The following is an 11,425-nucleotide window of genomic DNA, read 5'->3' on the forward strand; positions in this document are numbered from 1 at the left end:
AAACAATTTCCTTGAAAGGGATAGAAAACCTCCAATTTTCATTGATTCTTCAGTAAATATCACAATATAGTAGAGAAAAAATCCGAACTTAAAATGGTATAATTTCAGCATGTAAATATTATAGGAAATACAGAAATACAATTGACATATTATAAATTTATTAACATTATAATATAATATGATTATACTATAAAAAGATATAATATAATATCATATAATATAACATAACAAATAATTAAAGCAGTCCTTGCATGAAATTTTTGTCTATCTTCTAAACAGATATTACCCTGATGAGATTTATATGCATAAATATGAATTTTTTATAAATTCATCAGTGGATATGAATCAAAACAAATTGTAGGATATACATTTGTTTTAATTATTTGTTATATTATATTATATCTTTTTATAGGATAATTATATTATAATGTTAATAAATTTATAATATGTCAGTTGTATTTTACTATTTCCTTTAATATTTACATATATATATATATATATATACATACACACATATGAAATAAAAGCAGCTCTGGTATAATAAATATCATTAACCATTTATAGTTAATGTACAGTCACTGAAGTCTAGAGCAGGCTTCTGCCAGGCCAGCTCTTGTGAATCTGTCCCACCCATGCTAGCATGGGAGGCAGACATTAAATGATGATGACGATGTATAGGCCTCAAGTATTTTCTGGTGGCTGCAATAGTGTGGCAGAGTATATACATTCTCAAAGCACTTGAGAGTGTATATACTATTACTTAACACTCCACTGAACCTCTAGCACAAAACTGATTGGTAAGATTGGCCGTAACGGATGTATAATACTGTACACTTCAATTAAAACAACCACTCTATTGAAAGACATGAAAATGCATTTTTCCTGACTTATAAACTCGTAGATGACTTACATACACACATATATATATATATATATATATATATATATAAATGATTAAGATTCAGTTAAATTAGGCGCCACATCAGTCCAGTATTGTCCACACAACTCAAAGTTAGGTGAATAAAAAGCAACTAAGTAACAAGGATGTGCAGCTATCAGTGCATTACGGCCATTTCAAGCAGCTCCATTTAATTGATCAATGCAAGCATTACATCAATTTGAAATATATTGCTCTCCTCATATACATAGCAGTAGGTATTGTGATTCTTTTATTCTCTAGTTCTGATGAAAAATTTGCTAAAAAATTATAATGGAATATCCTGTATGTTGGAAACTTATATGGTCGTATGCCTCTGAGGAGAGCAGTTTATTTCAAATTGATGTGATGCTTTCATTGATTGACTAAATGGAGTCACTTGAAACGGCCGCAATGCACTGATACCTGGACATCCTTGTTACTTATTTGCTGTATGTATGTATGTATGTATGCATGACATCAACAATACATACATACATGCATGTATGTATGTATGTATTGTTGATGTACATTTTTACACAAAGTAATATTAAACCCTTACCAAATGAAAAGGTAATACAGCTAAAGCATGTTTGTCTTTTCCAACCCATGAACCATCAAAATGGCAATCTGCTTTCTGATAATAATAGGCTGAAATAAGAAACAAAAATATTGTTATCAAATGGAAAAATTGTGAATTGGAAAAGAAGAGATTATATATAAACATGTCTCACAAGCATCATGCTGACCAATGTGTCAAATACTTCTCTTTATTCAGGTCTCACTAAAATGAAAACCTTATTTTCCATCTACACTGTCTTTGTTTATACCTTATATCTGGTTATTCTCATGTTTTAATATTAGCTTTATGCCTTTATCCTCATTGTTTCCAGGATTAAAATTTTACATTCTGAGTTTTTAATGTTCTATATGTTTTCAGTTGTAAGACTTGTTTTTGTTTTGCTTTGTTTGAACCTGGAGCCTCCCAGACAAATGATACCAACTTTTTCCAAATGCTGAAATCATAATGACTCTGGATAAAAAGTTGGTTGATGAAATAGGTTCATTCATTTCTGCTTTTGTAACCTTTCTGTTGATTGTTATAAATATTTTTTGCCATTAATTTGATATGCATGTATATTTGTGCTGTGCGTGAGAAGACCCGGCAAGCCAAGTAAGATCGTTGCCAGTGCCCCTGGACTGGTTCTTGTGCAGGTGGCACATGAGATGCACCATTTTGAGCGTGGCCGTTGCCAGTACCGCCTGACTGGCTCCTGTAGGATTTTCGAGCGAGATCGTTGCCAGTGCCCCTGGACTGGCTTGTGCGGGTGGCACATAAAAGACACCATTTCGAGCGTGGCCGTTTTCGTGCGGGTGACACGTAAAAGCACCCACTACACTCTCTGAGTGGTTGGCGTTAGGAAGGGCATCCAGCTGTAGAAACTCTGCCAAATCAGACTGGAGCCTGGTGTTGCCATCCGGTTTCACCAGTCCTCAGTCAAATCGTCCAACCCATGCTAGCATGGAAAGCGGACGTTAAACGATGATGATGATGATGATGATGATTTGTATGTAGGTAAGTAGATAGACAGATAAATAAAGTGTGATATGCATTTATGTTTATATATATATATTTATATACACATGTATGTGTGTGTGTGTGTGTGTGTGTATGAGTATCTTGACATCACTAAACAAACATCAGCCACAGAATCTGTGAAAATTTGTATAGGCGTAGGAGTGGCTGTGTGGTAAGTAGAGGCATGGCCGGTGCTAGATAGTGCACCGCCAGCGTGTCCTGACACTCCGTTGGTGGGAATTGTGCCACCAACGGAGGAAAGCAGGTCGGCGGGAATTGTGCCGCCGACAGTAGAAGCTGTGGGCTCACCCTGTGAGGAAAAGGATCGGCTAATCCTATTCCGAAAGGGAGGGGCCCTGCAGAAATTTGTGAATAAAAGGAAGCGTCAGAGAGAGGGAGTCCTCACCTGTATTAAGGATCTGGACTGGCCTCTGCAGGTGTCTGCGGAGGTCATGTCGAGTAGGCACATAAGTGCGTTGGTGAATTCCTTCCCCCTCGGCGAATTCAGTATTGAAAAGTGGCCCGACCCAGACCCATCATTTTGCTTGAGAGAAGCAAAGGCTATATCGGGCGAAAAAACCTAAGAGGACAAGTGCCTCATATTGTGTAATGAAAAATCGTAAGAGGCAAATGCCTTAAATTATGACTTTTTATGAACGAGGTTCATAGCCTCAATGTGAAAATTTAATTTTATAAAGAACAGTGTTATAGAGAAGCAAAGTTCGGTGGGCGGCTTTTGCCTTCTCTCATTATACCATCATATTTATCATCCATTTCATCTCATTAATGTTTTTGTCCAGCCCGTAGCTACTCTCTGTGTACTGTCTTTATGGCAAATTGAAATGAAATAAAGTAGCTTGCTTATGAACCACATGGTTACAGGTTCAGTCCCACTGTGTGGCACCTTGGGCAAGTGTCTTCTACTATAGCCTCGGGCCGACCAAAGCCTTTTGAGTGTGGTAAGCTACTTACCACACAGCCACTCTTGTTGAAAACCGACTTGAAATCACTCAAGAACTTAAATTAAACTCAAAGAAAAACCATACATACATACATACGTACGTACATACATACGTACGTACATACATACACACATCATCATCATCATCATCTTCATCAACATTTTACATCTGCTTTCCATGCTGGCATGGGTTGGAAGGGTCTTCACTGTCTGGACTGTTTCTTATTGAGAACCCTGCTTACTTGGTTCCCAATAAGAATTATTGCCAACTACTTTACCGTATATGCTGTGCACATTTTCTCATGGTACCAACACAGAGAGGTTGAATATCCAGTAAGGTAGGCATAAGTAACCAAACCACACAACTATATCCTTTCTTTGTCCTTTTGCCAACAACTTTACAAGGTGTACATTCTTCATGTGGTACCAGCACTGGAAAATATTGTCTCAGTAGGCTATCACTATGGAGGGAACATGACAGTGAGGTTGGCAGTTCTGCTGTGATTCCAGTACACAAGGTGCATTGCGTTACACACACGTGCGCACACACACAAACACCACTCTATTTGGAAATAGATGAAGGTTGCTGTCTCTTTTCCTCTCTCTCTCTCTCTCTCTCTCTCTCTATACACACTCATATATATATTCATTCATACACACACACACACACATACACACTCATATATACACATGTATATAAATTCATTCATACACATACACACTCATATATAGATACATGTATATATATATATATTCATTCATACACATACACTCATATATATACATCTATATAAATTCATTCATACACACACACACTCATATATAGATACATGAATATATATATTCATTCATACACACACACACACACACACACACATAAACACTCATATATATACATCTATATAAATTCATTCATACACACACACACACACACTCATAGATACATGTACATATATTCATTCATACACACAGACACACACTCACAAATTCATATATAGATACATGTATATATATTCATTCATACAGACACAAACACACATATATACACATTTATGTATAATTATACTACCTCACGCCAACACCTCATACTTATATACACAAACACATATACAGATACATACACAATATACACGCATAAACATTTATATATGTCTATTTTATGTGACAAAATTATCTCAATAAAACTATTTCATATGTTTTTGTTTGTAAAATATTATTTATCTTACATGATAAAATTTGATGATAATATTTTGTTGACTCATTTTTCAGATATCTGTTTTGAATTGCTGTCCTCAACAATTTATAATTGATAGATAAAGATCCAGATCTAGAAAAGAAAAAAATTAAGAGATATTAAATAAAAATAAATATATACCACCAGCTGAAAACAAAGTACAAGAATGTATGTTTTATAATTTCATGAAGAAACTCTAGAATATGATGATAAACATATTTTTGGAAAGCCTATAGAATATCTCTCTTCAGAAACAATGTAAAGAGTCTATAGCCACAGATGTTGTTAGGCTAGATATTGAGTAATACATATACTCTTTTACTTGTTTCAGTCATTTGACTGCAGCCATGCTGGAGCACCGCCTTTAGTCGAGCAAATCAACCCCAGGACTTATTCTTTGTAAGCCTAGTACTTATTCTATATTGGTCTCTTTTGCTGAACTGCTAAGTTTCGGGGACATAAACACACCAGCATCGGTTGTCAAACGATGTTGAGGGGACAAACACAGACAAACAAACATATACACACACACACACACATATATATACATATACACGACGGGCTTCTGTCAGTTTCCGTCTACCAAATCCAAGAGTCTACAGCCACAGATGTTGTTAGGCTAGACAGTGAATAATAAATATATAGTGTAGTATATTGCCACTTAAGTGTGGCTGACCCCTAGGGGTGGATGTTTTATAATTTTATGAAGGTACTCTAGAATTTAATAACTATATTTTTGGAAAGAAGCAATGTAGAGAAACTATAGTCATGATCTTTGTTAGACTACTTCATTCACAGTAGACACTATGAGATGCTGTAATCTAGTATTGTACACAGGGAGGGAATTGTGTGGTTGAAGAGGGCTCAGCAGCAATAGCAGTGTTGGTGGTGGTGGTGGTAGTAGTAGCAGCAACACCAGCAGTAGTAGGAGGAGGAGGAGGGGTGCATGTGCAGTAACAATATGTTGCTGCATCCACCATTATTGGTGATTCTGTACTCTCAGTGGATGACACCTTTGCACCATTCAGGCGACAACCCTCTGACCCATGGGTCTGTTTGGGTAGTCATTGCTGGTGATGGTTTTATGAGGTCAGAGTGCAAATCCTTCCTCAACCTCTTTTAGTTGCCTTTTATGACATGCAGAGGAAACGTTGGGTCTATTCTTTGGCATGCTGGTCTCCACACAGCATTAGAACAACGTGAAATGAAGAGCTTTGCTCAAGAACACAATTTGCTACCTGTTCTGGGAATCAAACCCATGATCTAGCAATCAATAGTGTAACACCCTAACCACTAAGCCATGCACCTCAACAATACTTAATTTTAATCCTCCTGTCTTTAAGGGGAAAATGAAAAGATGCTGAAATAATTACTTTCTCTAAGGTTCAGTACACAATGATTGTCTCATCATCATTTTAACATCCACTTTTCCATGCCTGTATGAATCAGAGAAGAGTTTTTTGAGGTAGATTTTTCATGGCTGGGTACCCTTCCTGTTGCCAACCCTTACCTGTTTCCAAGCAAGGTAATATTTTTCCCAAGGCCAGACATGTTTTTGCAGAATATTGGAAATGAATGGACTCTACCCCTTCCACCTTCTCAGGAATAGTTAGTGGGGCAAATAGATGGACAGATGAATATTTCAGAAGAAATAAAATGCTTAAAATTTTACAAGACATTTTTAGAAATATTTACCTTGCATACATTGAATATTTCAGAAAAAAATATGGTAATAAAAGGGTTAATTCACTGCTGTAGCTCAAAAAAAAAAAAAAATGCTTATAATTTTACAAGACATTTTTAGAAATATTTACCTTGCATACGTTTCTCCAAAGTTGAGAAAACAGTGGAGCACATAATGTAATCGCACAGATTTGTGTTTGGGGATAAATTCATGAGAACTGGAGAGATTTTGGAGAAGCAGAGGGTTATTCAAATCCATATGGAGTTTCTCTTCCTTCGGATCATGTTTGATAACCATACAAAGATTCAGCAGATCATATAGTTCTGATGTCAAAAGACCTACAGAATCAATGAAGAAAATATATGCAACTAATAAATATGCAATCTCTTACAGAGATTTTCTTGACTAGCTAGCTTGCTTGTTAAAAAATATATAACTTGAGTCATTGAATGTATCAATCTATTTACATTTAAATGGATTTAGCAAATAATTTCACTGCATATGTGAAAGAACTTATAACTTCAAAAAGAAACAAAACCACATTCTTGTCGTAAAATGCAAATGTATTAAAAGAAACTTGCCAACCAGATTTTATTAAACATTCTTTGATACCATTGTTACAGACATAAATTCAATATGAAGTAATAATAATATGCATGTTGTCCTGTCATAAAATAAGAAATATGCTAATATTTTATTATTAAGAGTCCAACCCATGCCAGCATGGACAACGGACATTAAATGATGATGATGATGATATTTGATATATATATATATATACAGTAGTCCCCAAGTATTTGTGGGGGTTAGGGAGTTACGTTCTTAGAGCACCCACGAATAGTGAAAAACTGCAAATATCAGAGGTGGTCCATAAAAATGCCTATAAATGTCAAAATATAATGTAAAATATTATATATATATATATATATATATATATATATATAGATTCAAGGCTTGAATATGGTACTTATGCGAAGGCACCCGAATTTCACATCCCAAAAGGATGGGTGATTAAAATCAAATAATAAGCAACACGGATTTCAAAAGTGATTGCAGTACGCACGTTTCATGCTACTTCAATTTATTTAAGTAATGTGAGCATTACCTTAAATGCAATATGAAGAGCAATCTTCAGCTGCACGAAAAAATGTAGAAAAAAGACATATTACAAATGTGGCAACATATTAAAACCAAGTGGGAGAGAGCAGAGGAAGAATATATAAGTCCATCTTGACATAGCAGGGTCTATCAGGCTAGTAATTGATTCTAGACAAAAGTTTTAACTGTCTCAGAATTCTATTGTTTCTTATCTAGTGGTGATAGCAAAGGGACAATTACTTCTAAAGAGAGGGAAGGTGTAAGCAGTATGCATGGGCAAGGCTATAAAAGTATTAGAATCTAGAGGTTTCACTGGTCATAGTAGTATCAGGTCATTTTATTACTATTAAAATGTTGAGGAATTAATGTTGAGGAATTATAGCCCTAGGTATATGGGTCAAATAGGTTTTTTACTTTTAGTCTGAATAGAGTAACAGTATAGTGGTACAGACAACAACAGAATTCTAACTAATGTTTACACAATAAGAGGTATGTTAATAAAATAAAATTAGATGTAGTTATCTTTCACAAAAATCATGAAATAATGTCAATATTGAATTCAGGGGCTCTGGGTAGGGTGTAAAATTTAAGGATATTACGTATATTAAGCATATAGTGATCATGAACACTATTTTGAATTATCTTTTAAAAACTTATTAGCTGACGATAATGATACTATTTAGGAGACACATAGGTAAGCCTTATTTATATAATGTGAATAAAAGATAAAAATTATTATCGGATTTATATTAGTTTATAATAATGTGTATACTGATGTTTAAGGGACTGAGAAAAGAAAGGATGTTAGGAAATAACAAGGATAATCAATACAGGAATCTGATGACTGATTTAAGTAGATTAGATGTTAAGGATAGAGATCAGGAATATATGTTGTAAAGTTTCAATTACCAAAATAAATATGTGCTAGTTGATAGTTCTAGATGACTATAATAGAAGTAAGGTACTATAAATTTTGATAACTTTAGTTGTTTAAATAAAAGTCCTATTTTTTAAAAAATTTAAAAGTGCGAGTAGAGCAATGCACACATGATACTCTAAGGTCTAATCTATTATTGATTAGATTAGGATTGTTCCTAAGTTTAAAAATTTCATATATTTCCATAGAACACAATTCACATCCATATCTATTATTTCTATAAGGTTGTGCTTTTCTTATAATTTCCCATTTAAGGCTAAAATTAATACTATTGTCTTTTAACTCCCAAATTTTACTTGCCAAAGTTGTACTATTTGCCTTATGTCTAAGTCTAAATGAAGATTTATGGTTATATATTCTCTGTTTCAGGTTAATACTACACCCTATATAAATATAATTCTCTGTTCTAGTACTAATGATGCATCTGTACACTACGTTGCGGGTACAACAAAATCCAAATAAAGGACAATGGGACTTTTTTCTACAGTTGCACATGGTGGGGTTATCAACTCCACCTATATTATTTCTAATATCTCTATTATTATTATTATTACTACAATTATTTACACTAATATCATTTATCAATTCTTCAATTCTACTATTAGGTATATATTGGCTATTACCATCATTATTTAATTCATATCTTGATGTGCTATTAGTTGGACTTATTCCTTCCACATTTGGCCTATTGATATTATATGAATTATGTCTTTGATCACTATTACTTCTGTTGGAGTTGGGTCTATCATCAACTTCAGTCAAAACTGTAACGTCGTTACTGATATATTCTAATTGTTGGTTGAAATTATGGTTTATAGGAATAAGTATATTGCTACTATCTTCATAATTTCTTTCGTTATTGTTATTTTCACTTCTATTTGTATAATTATTGGTAGCATCATTATTGGTATTAGATGGATTATTATTTGCATTCATATGGCCACTATTTGTAATTTCATTAATTCTAGCTGACTTGATGTTTTTTTTGTTTAACCTAGCTATGATTGTACCTACATTAGGAAGGGTAGAGTAAGAAATTCTGATTTTATGACAAGAGAAGATTTTACTATATCTGTGAGAAGAAGGGAAATTTTTTTGTAAAATATTCATGAATTTTTTATAAATATTTGTGGATATTGCACAGTTGAAGGGTATATTTAACCAGATAGAATTTTTATTTTTTCTCTTAAATTTATTGTGTGGGTGGGTATGGGGTGTGCTATGATTACTATTATTTTCTAGTACAATATTATTATTGTGATTAGTAGTTCTTTTAGTTGTGGGATGTTTACTATTTTTGTTATTTGATTCAACATTACTGTCTATTAACATAGGTTTATTATTAGCGTTAGTATATAGTTTGCTATTAAGTTTACTATTAAAATGCACTTTATTACTTTTCTTATTAGTTAGATTTTTAGGTAAATAGGGTTGTTTTTTATTTGGTCCATTGTTGTTACTATTTAAGTTATTAGGTTTGTTATAAAATCTATGATTATTATTATTATTATTATCTCTATTATTGTTGTTATTGTTGCCATGTGCACCACTATCACTATTATTATTATTATTATTATTATTATTATCTGTATCAAGAAGAGATGTTCTACCAGGGTTAAGGAAAGCAATATTTTGAGTATATCCAGCTTTAGACAAGGCCATATTATAGTAGCTAGAATTAGAATTAAATATATCAATGTTGGAAGATAATTTAGTAATTCTTTCAGAAATATTATTAACTAAAGAATTTAATACATTAGGTGGATGATTGGATAATCTACTTACATATTTAGTAGTTTCATTTTCTTTTCTATATGGGTGGTATAATCTAGTTTCTATGTTGAGAGTGGTATCTAAGAAATTTACAATTTTATTACCATATTCATAAGTAATGTCTAAGTTAAAACTTTTAAAAAATTTTCTGATTTTCTTTCTTATTCTCTCAATGAATGAGTTGCTATTACTAGGGATGATGAATAAAGCATCATCTCTATATAGACCACCTTTTAGTTCAGGGATTTCTTTGTTTAAGCAATATAGGAGGTAAGTCCCTACTAGGTTTGTAACCTCAGCTGAATCGCTCGATCCCATTGGTATATCAAAGTTTTCTGGGGTATCGGCTCTCGTCCAGAGCTTGTTATCAAATTCTATAATGGTTTTTCTAGCCAATAAAATAATGTCTATCTTATCCCTAGTAATGAGGGAGCGATTCATAGTAAAAATGAGGGCTTTATTTAGGAGAATAGGGGATATGCTAGAGTAATAATTATTTATATCAAACTGAATAAACGAGAAGTTTTTAGTATTGTCAATAGATTTAAACCAGTCTAGTGCTTCTTCTGTATTGATCCATAAGATGGACTTATATATTCTTCCTCTGCTCTCTCCCACTTGGTTTTAATATGTTGCCACATTTGTAATATGTCTTTTTTCTACATTTTTTCGTGCAGCTGAAGATTGCTCTTCATATTGCATTTAAGGTAATGCTCACATTACTTAAATAAATTGAAGTAGCATGAAACGTGCGTACTGCAATCACTTTTGAAATCCGTGTTGCTTATTATTTGATATATATATATATATATATATATATATATATATTATATATATATATATATATATATATTATATATATATATATATATATATATTATATATATATATATATATATATATATTATATATATATATATATATATTATATATATATATATATATATATATTATATATATATATATATTATATATATATATATATATATATATATTATATATATATATATATATATATATATATTATATATATATATATATATATATATTATATATATATATATATATATTATATATATATATATATATATATTATATATATATATATATATATTATATATATATATATATATATATATATTATATATATATATATATATATATATATATATATATATATATATATATATATATATATATATATATATATATATATATATATATATATAATATATATATATAT

The 11,425-nt window shown here is 32.0% G+C and overlaps 1 protein-coding gene across 5 annotated transcripts in view; it reads right to left on the minus strand.

Moving 5' to 3' along the window:
- The window catches only part of LOC106875605 (telomerase protein component 1), a 215,491-nt gene that overhangs the window by 114,166 nt on the left and 89,900 nt on the right, over nucleotides 1-11,425 (minus strand). For all 5 annotated transcript variants that reach the window (XM_089349533.1, XM_089349530.1, XM_089349531.1 and 2 more), the window contains exons 31-33: nucleotides 6,505-6,712; nucleotides 4,683-4,783; nucleotides 1,479-1,567 (exon numbers count right to left, since the gene is read on the minus strand). In XM_089349533.1, coding sequence (XP_089205659.1) covers nucleotides 1,479-1,567; nucleotides 4,683-4,783; nucleotides 6,505-6,712 — 398 coding nt within the window. The remainder of the gene's footprint in view (nucleotides 1-1,478; nucleotides 1,568-4,682; nucleotides 4,784-6,504; nucleotides 6,713-11,425) is intronic.

This window comes from Octopus bimaculoides, chromosome 3 (genome assembly GCF_046866305.1).
Source record: "Octopus bimaculoides isolate indiv1 chromosome 3, ASM4686630v1, whole genome shotgun sequence".
NCBI lineage: Eukaryota > Metazoa > Mollusca > Cephalopoda > Octopoda > Octopodidae > Octopus > Octopus bimaculoides.